The 12703-nt window shown below is 53.8% G+C and overlaps 1 protein-coding gene across 3 annotated transcripts in view; it reads left to right on the forward strand.

Annotated features, from left to right (window-relative positions):
• Positions 1-12703, forward strand: part of HPSE2 (heparanase 2 (inactive)) — a 77246-nt gene that overhangs the window by 63361 nt on the left and 1182 nt on the right. For 2 of the 3 annotated variants that reach the window (XM_042863079.1, XM_042863080.1), the window contains 4 exons: positions 2717-2810; positions 4372-4478; positions 4983-5097; positions 12518-12663. In XM_042863079.1, the coding sequence (XP_042719013.1) occupies positions 2717-2810; positions 4372-4478; positions 4983-5097; positions 12518-12663 (462 nt within the window). Of the gene's footprint in view, positions 1-2716; positions 2811-4371; positions 4479-4982; positions 5098-5702; positions 12448-12517; positions 12664-12703 lie in introns of those variants that run through there. The other variant, XM_042863081.1, reaches the window with a different exon arrangement.

Below are 12703 nucleotides of genomic sequence, written 5' to 3' on the forward strand. Positions count from 1 at the left end.
CAGGGCTGCCTGTGTCAGCAGAGGATGTCTCCGTTTGGTAGCAGTTGGAGTGATGCTGGCAGTGAGGCTGGACCCATTCACGTCCCCAGCAGGCTGGTGCCCTAATTCCTAGCAGACTCTCCCTGTAGCAGCAGGCAACAAAGTAGATCCGGAAATTCCTGAGCTTTGGGAAGTGGGCTTTAATGTAATTAACTGCAACAGAAGAAGAGGTCAGATAATAGGGGCAAAGGTTCCTCTTTAAAATGAAAGGAGGTAAATGAAACCAGCTGCCCAGGAGCCAGTGCACTGCCTTCATTAAACCCAGTGTGATGCTCATGGTCCCACGCAGCAAGTTGTGGATCTTTCCAGAGAAAAGTGAGGCAGGCAGTGTGATCCCAGAGGTGACAGGACTGAGGTGTGCTGGGCTGACAGCAGTCACCTGGGGCAGCAGTCAGGTCGGTGGCCTCCTATGCTATGGGAACCCACGTGCCCTGCATCCTCGTGGTCTTTGGGGCCAACCCTGGTGCCACACCATTGCCAGCACCCACCCACCAGGCTGTGTTGGTGCTGCTCAGTTTGTTCCAGGGCTTCAGAGACCTCAGCCTAGCTGGTGAAGCTCCAGCCCATCCTTTTGGCCTTGGTTCACAGCTCCTGTGCAGCTGATGCCGTTTTCCCTCTTGACCACTTTTGGGTGTTGAATGTACCTCTTGGTGCCTGAGAATAGATCTCTGCCAGCCTTAGAGAAATAATGGAATTGTCTTCAGGCTCTGCTTGAATACCCAAAGCCGTGGGGTATGAGCTATCAGCAAGATGTCCTGAGACCAAAGCAGCAGGTTTATTCATTCCTGTGCCATCCCCTATTTCTCTGGGTTGTTAGTGCAGGTGTGAAGTGTCCCTGGTGGTGGCTGTGCCCCAGAGCTGCTCCTGGTTAGAGCAGATATCTTGTCCTCTGCTGTAGGCTGAGGTCTTTAACTTCATCTTCTTCCACCTCATACAACCTTCCTTTTATGGCCTTGCAGCCAGTTTTCAGCCCAGGTGATGGTGGGTTTTTTTTTTTGCCACAGCAGGCCAAAAATCATTTCTGTTCAGTTCTTAAGTGCTGTACTAAAATCCAAACATCTGCCATCCCCAGAGTCTGCTGCTTTGTAATTTTGTCTTAAAAAGTAATCTCTGTAAACCCCCTCACTGCCTGCTGCTCACAGGCCTGCTGTCCTCACAGCAGTCAGCGGTTCTGTGTTGTATAAGGGTTGATTTGAACAACGTCAAACACTTCCCAAGTCCCCCTCCCTGAGCAACTTTCTGCCCTTAGCACCGTACTGTCAGCACAGATGTGCCAAAATGCCTCTTTCCTACTTCCCCCTATTACAGAGGGTTGGAGTGAATCCAGAGTCTGGCTGGCACGATGCTGAGTTTTTTGGGGGACAAAGCTAGAAATTCACACCTGGGAGAGGATTTGCAGAGGAGACCCTTCATGTTCAGGGCATCTGCAAGTTGAGTCTGTAATTCATCTCCGTTCTGGGCCAGGCAGTGCTGGCTGCTCGCCTTCCCCTGCAGCCCTGCACAGCTCCAAGCACGCTTACCCCGTTACCTGATCAGTGAGTTGGAGCATTGAGAAGCTAAAATCCTCTCTGAGCGTTCATGCATGTTGCACGTGTTCTGCGTGTCCTGGCCAAGCCTGATTCAAGCTGCAGCATCCTATGGGGAGGCTCCTGCCCTCGTGTGCACCTCTGTACCCATGTGGGGAGGCTCCCCCACAGCTGCTGGCTGCTCACTTTGCTAACAACATCCCTGCAAGGAGACGTCACTGCTGCCTTTCTCGTTTGCTAGACTCAATCTCAGAAAGACACTCAGCAATGGGCTGCCCAGTGCGCATGGGGCCTTACTCTGGATGAGATGCTTCTCATAGAGAAACCACACCTGTAAAGGAGCTGATACTTCTGGGAAGGTGAAGCTGCCTTTTTTTCACACCCCAGGACAACAAGTGGAGTATGCAATCCCTGGTACATATGTATGTGTCTGTAACAGCATCCTCCAATCCCGTGCATTACCAAAATGCCCTGCTGTGCTCTTCTTATCCACATCTCCACATTTCAAGTACTGAGGGAGCCTCTTTCCCTGCCATTTTTCCAGCACCAATGACAAAGGTTGGAGGGCAGCTCCCAGAATACCCAGTGCAGCAGCCCAGCATGCCTGGGAGGGACCCAAAGGGACAGATGTAGGTGCTATAGGATTTGTGCTCCCATCCTGAGACCTCCTGCCCCTCTGCATTGCCTCACCTATGGCTGCTGTGTGAAGGGTGCCAGCACTGATCACTCCTTCCGGACAAGATGTTTGGGACCAACTCCAATTCAGGATGTTTGCACCCCAAAGATGGATTGCTTCACCTTATGTCCTGGAACCAGGAGCCAGCACTCAGGCATTTCAAAGCCTTCCTCCCACACCTGGATGCAGATGATTCGGATTCTGATTGGCAGCACTATAACCATGTTTCATTGAAGCGAGCACGTGGAGAGCAGGAATCCCCTGGATGGGAAATGCTCAGTGCCATGTCCAGGGCAGCAGGCACTCCTGTGTTAGCAGGACGAGGGATGTAGGAGAGGACACAGCAGCTCTGCAGAGGTCCTCTCCTGGAGGTAAAAAGGCTTCTTGGTGTGAGACAGCAGTGGGACAGAAGGACACGGACAGGGGCAGAACTAATGCCACTAGTTTCATTCTTGTCATCTTGTTTTCCTTGCAGTTACTACATCGATGGCCGAGTGGCCAAAGTGACCGACTTCCTGAAAACACGCCTGCTAGACACACTGTCCGACCAGATCAGGAAAATCCAGAAAGTGAGTGCACAGTCTGCAAGGGTTAGTGGGCACTGTGCCCACAGTACTGCAGCTCAGTGCCTGGGCTGGGCACTGCTCAAGGTGTGGGGCTGGTGCAGCAATCCCTAGCTTGCAGGGTGGGGTGGAGGGATGGTATCTCCACCCTGGGGATGGAGGAGGAGATGGGGTAGCAACCTGGCCAGCCCTAGGTGTCTATTACAATTCCAGGGTGATTTCTGATTTGCTCTGGACAGTGCGGCATGCAGTGAGCCACTCCATCCCTGCTGCCCACAGGACAGCTCCAGGCTACAGCCACTGTGTAAGAAATGGGAACTTTGGGGGTCCCCTGGTTCAGCTGCCACAGGGACTGGGGCTATGGGCAGCTCAGCTGCCAATCCTGCAACAAAGGATGAACATCTGATAAGAGCAAAGTGTTTTGGAGTGAGAGGACTGTCCATTTGCCTGTCTTGTCAAAGTTTTCTTACTGTATCAGTCACCACGATGTCTCGCTGCTGTAATTCCTGCAAGAAGAAACTGTAGGATGAGCAAACAACTCAAAGAGGCCCCAGGAAAGGGGACACGTGGGTCGGCACAGCAAAACCAGAGGATGGGAGCTGCTTGCTGTGTTGTCCTGCACAACCCAGGGACCATCCCCATGCATGAGTAACCCACTTTTGGCAGGGAGCATGAGTTGGGCACAGGGACAAGCATGGGGCACAATCCTACCCTGCTTGCACAAAACTGGTGACACGTCTCACTGCTGGGGATGGTCATGGGATGGCCAGGAAAGCCATGGGCAGCAAGGTGGAGACATGGTGCAGCCCTGGGGGGTCCTGGTTCCCATCCAGCCCCAGACCCGCAGCAGTGAGGAGCTGCCCTCTATTGGGTCTGGGGAGTGGGAAGAGCTCTCCTGGGAATGCCAGTGTGGCTGAGCAAAAGCACAATGCTGGGTGCTAATAGCCTCCAGCTTGGCTTTGAGTCCGTGCATCCTGCCGGGGCTGATTAGAGCAGCTGGGCTTGTCCACTTCCCTGTTTTATTGCTTCCTCTCTGACTGGGGAAGGTGGCGGGCTTAGATAATTACAGGCAGGATGCCAACACCTCTGGGGCTTCAGTCAGGGATGTCGACTCTCACAGGCTGTGAGTGGGAGGCAGCCCAGAGCTGGCGTATTTAACAGCTTTGAGGGATCCCAGTCCATCCAGCACATTCCAGTGTTCCTCACTAATGGGGCAGGATCCGTCAGGCTGTGCAGCGTGCTCCTGGGCTGTGGAGCTTGCAGACATCTGGCTGCAGGAGCTCATAGCCCGGCCTGGAGAAGCAAGATTGCTGAAGAGGAGAGGATTCATTGTGTGGTGCCCATGTATCTGGAGCCCCTGATGCTTCGGTGCCCAGCTGTGGCTGCCCCGTCCCATGTTGCTCCCACAGTGGCAGCTATTTCTCCTCCCACTGCAAGCCGCCAGGTTGCCCCTGCCACAGTCTCTATACTGAACACAGCCATTACATGTCAGAGACATGCAAATTGCACCTGCCCTGTGGGAACAGGAGAGTGGTGCTGCATTTGATGTGTGTTGTTCCCTGTGCAGGTTGTGAACACGTACACACCGGGCAAGAAGATCTGGCTGGAAGGCGTCGGTGCTACCTCTGCTGGAGGCATGAACAACCTCTCCGATTCCTATGCGGCCGGGTTCCTGTGAGTGACACAGCTCCTGGCACGAGGGCACTGCCACCACTGCCACAGGCTCTGTGCACAGCGCTCCTCTATGCACCCCAGCTCTGGGGTTGGGGCTTGCACCCCACAGCCTCGCCGCCCTTTCCCCATTCTGCAGCCACGCACCCTTGCATGCATTTCACTCCTCGCATCCCTTTCTGGGCAACTGAAGCCTGAAGCTCTTCAGAGCACAAGGTCCAAGTCTGGAAACCATATTTTGCCCTTCTTAGAAACCACAGCTATTGCTGGATCCTCGGGCTTGTCCAATGGCACAGCTCAGTAGCACATAGATCCTGTTGCAATCTTCAGAGCTAACTGTGATCACAAAGGATCAAGGAAGGTTTTCCTTGCTCTAAGGGCAGGCATAGCAACATGCCCAGGACACGTGGGCTGGGGCTGGCTTAGTTTGCTGATGACAGCACAATGGGTGGGAGCACAGACAAGCTCGGGTCCCTACAGTGGCCTAACCCTGTCTCCTCAACACAGGTGGCTGAATACATTGGGCTTGCTGGCCAGCCAAGGCATTGATGTAGTGGTGCGGCACTCCTTCCTTGACCATGGCCACAACCACCTGGTGGACCAGAACTTCAACCCCCTGCCGGTAGGTCTGCCCGGGGCCAATCGCAGAGATGCACCCTTCTCACAGCCAGGTTTTAGGGGGGATCTGGTTTTTCTCTTCCCTGCACCCAGAATGATGTGCTGCCTTTATCCCTGACCCCTCTTGCAGATGCTTGGCTTCGCCACAGAAATATCCAGGACACAGCTGAGAATCCACCTCTCCTTGTGGCCTGTTTGAACTCTGCTTGCAAATGAATTTTTCCAGATCTGTTTCATTCAGTGTTAATAGGAGACATTAGTTAATGTCAAATACAGCATGTTGGAAGCAGATGGGAGAGCTTTGTTGCTGTGGCTGGAACTTCTTCCAGTGCCCAGAGGTTGAGAGCATGGCAGGGAGGCCAGTGCCACAGCAGCAATGCCAGTGACTATAGGGGGGCATTCCAGGGCAAGGTTGTGCTGCAGTCCCATCTCCAGCTGAGACCAGGTGGTTCTCAGTGATGCCCTGCATCATTCCTTGCTCTCCAAAACCCCCCCCGGATGGCTGGGTCTTCCCACACAGGGTGAGAATAAAGAAAGAGTATGCAAAATCTCTTTAAAAGTAGCAGGTTTCCTTTCCATCTGATCTGTTCTGTTTTCCCTTTGGTCTAGGAAATCCCTCACCTTGTAAGTGGAGAAGCAGACAGGATGGCTGGGTGCTCTGCTCACCCCAAGAAGGAGTTTACAGGGTTTCTTCAGGGCAACACCAGGGGAGAGTTTGGGGAATATGCCCTGAGCTGATAAAGACAATTAAGTTATTCAAATTACTGCTGTTATAATTTTCCAACTAAATCAGACACCATGCCTCTTGTGGCCTCTTCCTTGCTCTCCCATGTGCTCCAGAGCTGATCTGCTGCTCACGTCCCAGTAACACAGTCCTGCACAAGCACCAGCGTTGCTCGTGCGCTTTAAAAGAGCCACGAGCAGGTGCAGATTAGTACGGGACTTCAAAGATGTGAGCATAAAAAAGCTTGTGGAGATCAGACTGTGACCCACATGGCAGTACAGTGACTGCTATTTTCCCGTGGGAGCTATCAGGGGGATGAAAGTGTCTGGATGGACCTGTGCGGGGTCACCGCGCCGTGAAACCCAACACACTTGCTGGCTGCTGTCACAAAGACTTTTCTGCAGGTGGGATGGGCACAAGGCAGAGGCTGTTGAGAGAAGGCTGTGCTGTTGCCTGAGTGAGTGTGGCAGTTTGCTGCTGGTCCTGCTCACTTTGGTGCTGCCCTTGTGGCACGGTGCAGCGAGTGGCACAAGGGACCTGGTAAGACCTGGCATACGCTGTCTGCATGGGGCCAGGGAATGTGCACAGCCAGGGCCATGCACTGGAGACATTGCTGTGTACAGGAATAGAAAGGTCAGTGCACAGCTCTCTGCAGTGGGGTGGTGCTGCTGTGGGCCGTGCTGTGAGCCTTCAGACCACACCTGAGCCTTCATCCAATGGCAGACCTGCAGAAATAGGCTTCTCTTGCAACTAATGGGAAGAAAACAGGAGAAATTGGGTGCCTTGAATTGGGCATGGATGTGCTCAGGCTGCGGAATATAAATGCTTCTGCCAAGCTTAATGCAGCTGCTCTCAAGTGTTTTAATGCCTTGTTATTTCTGAGAGAACTTGGTTGAGTATCATTGAAGTGCTTTTTCTTCTTGAGCGATCGGGGCAGCCAGCTGTAAAGCAATCAGGGCTTGACTGCGTGGCATGTGCTTGAGAAGTCCTTCAGGCAGAGCTTCTCCTGTCCGTAAGTCTGTCTGCATGCATCTGAGCCCATCCATACGTGTGTGGGAGCAGGGAGTAGATGAAGTGAGGGGAGAAGCGGCACTGATATTCACCCTTCATGGGGCAATGCCTTTGAAAAGCCTATCTGGCATTTAGGAGCTATCTGCTCCTTTTAGGCATGCAGTAGACATAATACATCACCCTGGTTAATATCACTCTGAAGCAGTCCAGAATGGTGCAAAACGTTCATTTCATTGCAGAGGCCCCAAGGTAAGTGTGAGCTATCTCTTCAGACTGCTAGAGCATGCAAAACTTTGAAATGCTCATCCATACAGAAGTCCCCTCTGTTTTATCCATTTTTGGAACTGATGTCTGCCCCCTTAATGCACAAGAAGTGCTGTGAGGTTACACCTATGTGTGCAGAAATTTGGGTATGCTTCTAGGGAGGGCCAGAGAAACACAAACCCAACAAAAAGGCCAAAGCTGAAAACCAAACTCAGGTTTCCTGATAACTGTGGCATCTCTTGAACCTTCTTCTAAAGGCTGTGAGGGACAAGGTTCTCCTGCATTAGGTGCTAAAACTTCCTCCATCTAAGTTTAATAAACAGCATACGGGGGCGTGAGAAAAGGCTTCGAGGGATCACAGGGCAAAGCAATGGCAGAGGCTGCCTGCTCAGCCGTGGTAGGAAAAGACAGTGTAATATTGTGTGTGAATTGATGGCGTCCTTGGGAAAGCACCACGGCGGTGCGGCGGGCTGCGCCTGGTGGGGCTGCACTCGGACGCTTGGATGCCGCCAGCAATTTTTCACCTCCTTTGCTTAGCCCACAGGCACTGAGGAACTCAATGGGAAAGTTACTGCGTGTCCTGGCCAAGGTGCCAGGGTTGGGAGCAGGGCTCCCCGCCTGCTGCACGTCTGCATTCCCCTGAGCGCTCGTTAGCCGAGCTGCCTTGGCGGCCACGCTGCTCCTTACCGCTGAAGGTCCCAGCTTCTCCCCAGCCAAGCCTCTCCTGCCTCGCGCTGTGCTGCAATAATCACCCCCATCCAGGGTTGGGGGCTGCATCCATCCACCTGCACCCATCCCTGCCCTGCTGATGGGGCCATGTGGCAGTGGGAAACAGTGTCCCCATGCGGGGAGCAACAAAGGGTGGGGAGAAGGAGCCGGTCCATTAGAGCTCACACACATGGAAGCTGTTCTTTGTGACCGTAAATCTGCAGCACGGGTGTCTGGCACCCCCATCTGCCCTGCACACTGGAGTATGGGCTCTGGCGCAAGTGATGTCTGCAGATGGGGAGAGGAAGGGAGTGGAGAGAATGAAGCAGAAGTGGCTTGTGTGGTACATGGGCTCTGGCTGCTGGAAAGAGGGATGAAATTCTGGGCCATGTGAAGACCCAAAGCTGCATGGGAACTGCCTGGTGCAGTTCCGAGGGGCTCTGCTTCTCTTCCAGCCGTGGCTATGCTGAGGGCTGCAGCATCCCTTGCTCCCCACACCCTGGCTGCATTCTATCTGTGAGCCTGCTCTGAGGCTCCTTTTATCTGCAAACCAGGAGACAGATTTAAAGCGCTTGCACTCTGCTCACTGTCACATTGGGTTAAGGGGCCTTTCCCTCTTTGTGCTCCATAAAAAAAAAAAGTATCTGAAGTGCGTATGCTTGGACTTTGAAAGGCATCAAAGCTGTGAGCTGCCTGCAGCTCAGGCTCCCACCCACTGGGGCTGTGGGACACATGCACAGAAGAGCCATGCCATGCATGTGCTGTGCACCCAGCCACCCACTGCCACCAGCTGCAGGGGTGGTGGGGATAGCAAGGTGCTCTTCAGCATGGCACACAGCTACTGGCAGAATGGAGGGAAGTAGTGTGATGGTGAAAAGTAGCAGATGAAGGGAAAACAGCAAACAAATTGTATTTGGTTTCTAACCTGCCTGATCCTGTGGCTCTGCTCCCTTCCTGTCGCCTCCATTGCCTGGACCCTGTTAGGGAGAGGTGATGACAAAAGGACTCTGACTGCTGCTCCATCTGCTCTGCTTGTGTGGCGGGAGCTCGCCTGCTCAGGGCCAGTGCACAATGGCTCAGCAGACTTCTGAGGGTTGTGCTGCTGGGGAGACCCAGAGCTATGGGACAAGCAGCTGATGCCGAGCCCGAATGCACTGCTGCTGGCACTGGTGGGTGAGGCTGTGGCTCTCCCAGCTGCCGTGTGCATCCATGTTAGCAGGTAATTGGGGTTGGAGCAACTCTCCTGGCAGTGCCACGTGCCGTGCTTTGGGACTCACTGGACAGCCATTGAAAAACGTGACCTCGTTTCCTTTTCCTAACCACAAGAAGATATTCCGCCCGCAGGACCAGCCAGCAACCAAGCTGAAGCAAGCCCCCATAAGCGCACAGCGCAGGCATCGTGGCCACAGCTGTGAAAGAGTGGGGTGAGATGATGCACTCACAGCCGTTGGGGCAGGAAGGAAGAGGAGAAGCACAGCAAAAGCAATGCAATCCCAGGCAGAGATGTCAACAGCTGCAGAGGACTGCTGGGTGCAAGAGCCACCTCTAGGCAGGGCTCGGTGCTGGTGCTGCGCCATGCAAAGTCTGTGCTGCCCAGGGGGCTGCCGCTGCCAGATCTTTGTGTGGGATTTGGGTAGGAAAGCCTTGAGCTGTCCAAGAAGCACAACAAGGTCACGGGTGATGTTAAGAACTGCATCAGCCCAGTCCTGCTGGAGGAACGACCAGCCGCGTCTTGAACAGGATGCACAGACCTCCACAGGGAGTGAGCCTTGGATGCTGAAGATCCTTTAATCTAGTGGAAAAAGAAAGAGCAAGAACCACTGGTTGGAAGCTGACGCCAGACAAATTCAAGCTGAAAATAAAGACTGTTAACAGTGCGGATGTTTAACCACTGGAACAGGTTCCATGGGAAGTGGCAGTTCTCCATCCCGCCGGGCCTGCAGAACCAAGTCACTGGAAGAAGCTTTTGCCAAAAACAAGCCACAGGGCTCAGCAGACGGATAAAAACTCCTCTGTCCTGTGGGACATGAGAAACTGGGTCCCTTATCTCAGTAAGGGTTGCTCAGGCAGTCAAAATGCAGGTTGTGGTGCAGGAATGCAGCAGGCTGCTGAAACTTGCGTGTGCCTTAGGGATGGTGTGGGAGAGTTCCAGGGTCTGCCAGGCTGGGCACTGTGGATGCACCTTGAGTGCCCACCTACCTGCTGTTTATAGAGAGACTGAAGGTCTGGGGCTTAGGTTTCCTGGCTACAGCAACCTTTTCTCATGTGTGCAGTTGGACAGGCTTGGGCAGGCTGTAAAGTAGCTTTGCTGCCTGTAGGAGGGAGCAAGGGAGATCCTCCTGAGCGCTTTGTAGCAGCTCTGGAGGCAGGAGATGTGGTTAGCGGGGCTGTCTGAAGGGCTGACTAATCAGCTGCCTTTCCAAAAGCTTAAGCTTCTAAAAGCTCCTGTGATGAATTAAAACATGTAAGGAGATAAAGCAGGACCCTCTGGGCTTTCCCCGTCTGGTGGAGAGCTCTCCCCTCTAGCACACAGAAGACGTGGTTGGACTGAGCTCCACAGATCAGCTCGCGTGAGACCATGGCCCTTCCTGCCTGCAAATCCACCGTCCCAGCCAGGGACCTCCTGCTCTGCTCTGCTCAGGTGCCTGCAGCCCCGCCGAGGACTGTAGCAGCAGCCTTAATAGGTCTGCAAAGTAATTAAAGCAAGAAAGCTCCCTCGGTTCCCCAGGGACTAATAGCGGACCAGATTCCTTTCTGCTATTCCTCCTCTAGCCTTATGGTTGTATAATGGCTCACCACAGGAGCTCTCAGCAGCTCCAAGGCCCTGGTCCTGCTGTGACTGGGCTGGATCGAGCTGTGCTCTGCTCCGGGCTGTGGCTTTTTGCTGCAAGGTGGTCACGAGGACACATGGAGGAGACACAGCCAGGGAAACAGACACAGCCAGGGAAAAAGCCACCCTGTTGCTTTCAGATATGGGTGTCAAGACCCAACTTCCCACTTCAGTGACCATCTGAACAGGAGACAAAGCAAATTGTAGTTGCAGGTGCCCAGCAGCCCTGATGGGATTTTGGTTGGGGCTCACAGCCTTGCAGCAGCCAGGGAAGTGCCCACACCCAGAGGTTTTGTTCTGATCATGCTGAATGCGTGTGCAATTCATCATCCAAATACTCGATGTCACTGGCTCCTGGTAATTTATTGCAAGGAACATGATTTTGGCCCCTGCTGCAAGCAGGCTTGCGATGACGCGAAAAGCTGCAGCTGTCTTCAGTGCTTCCCTGCAGCAAGCTGAATGGCTTGAGTTCCTCCAGGCTGCAGCAAAAGGCTCCTTTTCCAGCCCCTGGGTCATTTTTCTGGCCCAGCTTTGAACTCTCTTTGGTGCTTCCACATCCTTCTTGAAAGAAAGGCTTCAGAGCTCACCCTGCCTGCCAAGAAGGGTAAAATCACTGAGCTTCTTCTCCTCCTGCAGATGCTGAAGGGACACATTGGTCCCCACACTGCTCTGAGCATCTCTGCTAAGGTAGTTGGTAGCACTGACGGATCTGCTAAGCCACAGCTTTTAGGGGAGCACCAAGAGCACATGGAACACGAAGGGTGGCCACCAAGTCCCCAAGGACTCCCTTTGAGTCCTCTAGCATCTATCACTCCCATAATTTGCCAGCAAAACCAGCATCTTGCTGATGGAAAAGTGCACAGAAAGCAAGAAACTCCACAGTGCTGCAAGGAAGAGCTATCTAACAGGGAGCTAACAGGCCATCTTCAGGCTGGGCCAAAAGCAGCTAGAGGAGGGCAGGAGGTTTTCCCCCAGCCCTCTGGCCAAAGATGACCCAGCCAGTGGGAAGCAGGTTTGGATGTCCCTGTGGCAGGCTGAGTGGCACTGCTGGCACCAACCAGATGGGTGTTCCTCTTGGCTGGTAGCTGCTGCGGCAACAAGGACAGAGCCCCGTCCTGCAAAGCGGCCCTCTGAGCATGCCCCCTCCCTTCCTACAACCCTGCTTCATTTACTGCACACCTCCCAGCTTCTGCAGCGGATGAGGGGGGGCCCTGCAGACGGTGGCTGCCAGCAGTGCACAGCCTTGCTTCCCTCCCCGGGGCCTGGGGCCCATCCTGTGTGCTAAGCGAGGCCGTGCCCTGTGGGAAAATATAGTATGTGGTGACGTAATTAAAAGGCTGCATCATTAATGCATGTGCACAGGGGCTGAGCATTTCCTATTTCTTGAATACTTGGCTTCCCTGCGCTATGGTCATGGGTGCTTAGCTCCAAAGGCGGCTTTTGGAGGAGAAATACCTCTGGGGAGTGAAGCACCCCAGGCTCTCTCCAGAGCCAATTTGCCATCAGCAGAGTGGGGAGCATGGGATAGATCGAGGGGTTCCAGCCTTGCACAGCAATGGGGTGGAAGGTGTCATTGTTCCATGTGGGCTGTGCGTGGCTTTGCAGCGTGGCTGTGTGTAGGTCCATGAGATGTGAGATAGCATCCGTGCTGCTTTCCACCAAGCTGCATGGCCTGAGCTCCTTTAGAGGATATCGGTGTCTCTTAGCGTGCAAAGCAATGTACTCCTTCCTTAATCTCTTTCCTGGAAACAGCTACACCATTTTGGCTTGATCTGTGCCAAAAAATAAAAGCTCACCCCAAGGCAGACACCTGGCATGGAATATTCTCACACAGGCAGCCCAGACTCTCCTGGACTGGTGCTGCTGACTGTCCTCTCTGCCCTGCAGGACTATTGGCTGTCCCTACTGTACAAGCGGCTCATCGGACCCAAGGTGCTGGCCATCCACGTGGCCGGTCTGCAAAGGAAGCCCCGGCCGGGCAGGGTGATCCGTGACAAGCTCCGCATTTACGCCCACTGCACCAGCTCCCACAAGTGAGCCATGCACAGCGAGGGAAGCTGGGGGCTGTGGGGC

Source organism: Lagopus leucura, unplaced genomic scaffold (assembly GCF_019238085.1).
Source record: "Lagopus leucura isolate 7727_CA_CO unplaced genomic scaffold, USGS_WTPT01 Super-Scaffold_739, whole genome shotgun sequence".
NCBI lineage: Eukaryota > Metazoa > Chordata > Aves > Galliformes > Phasianidae > Lagopus > Lagopus leucura.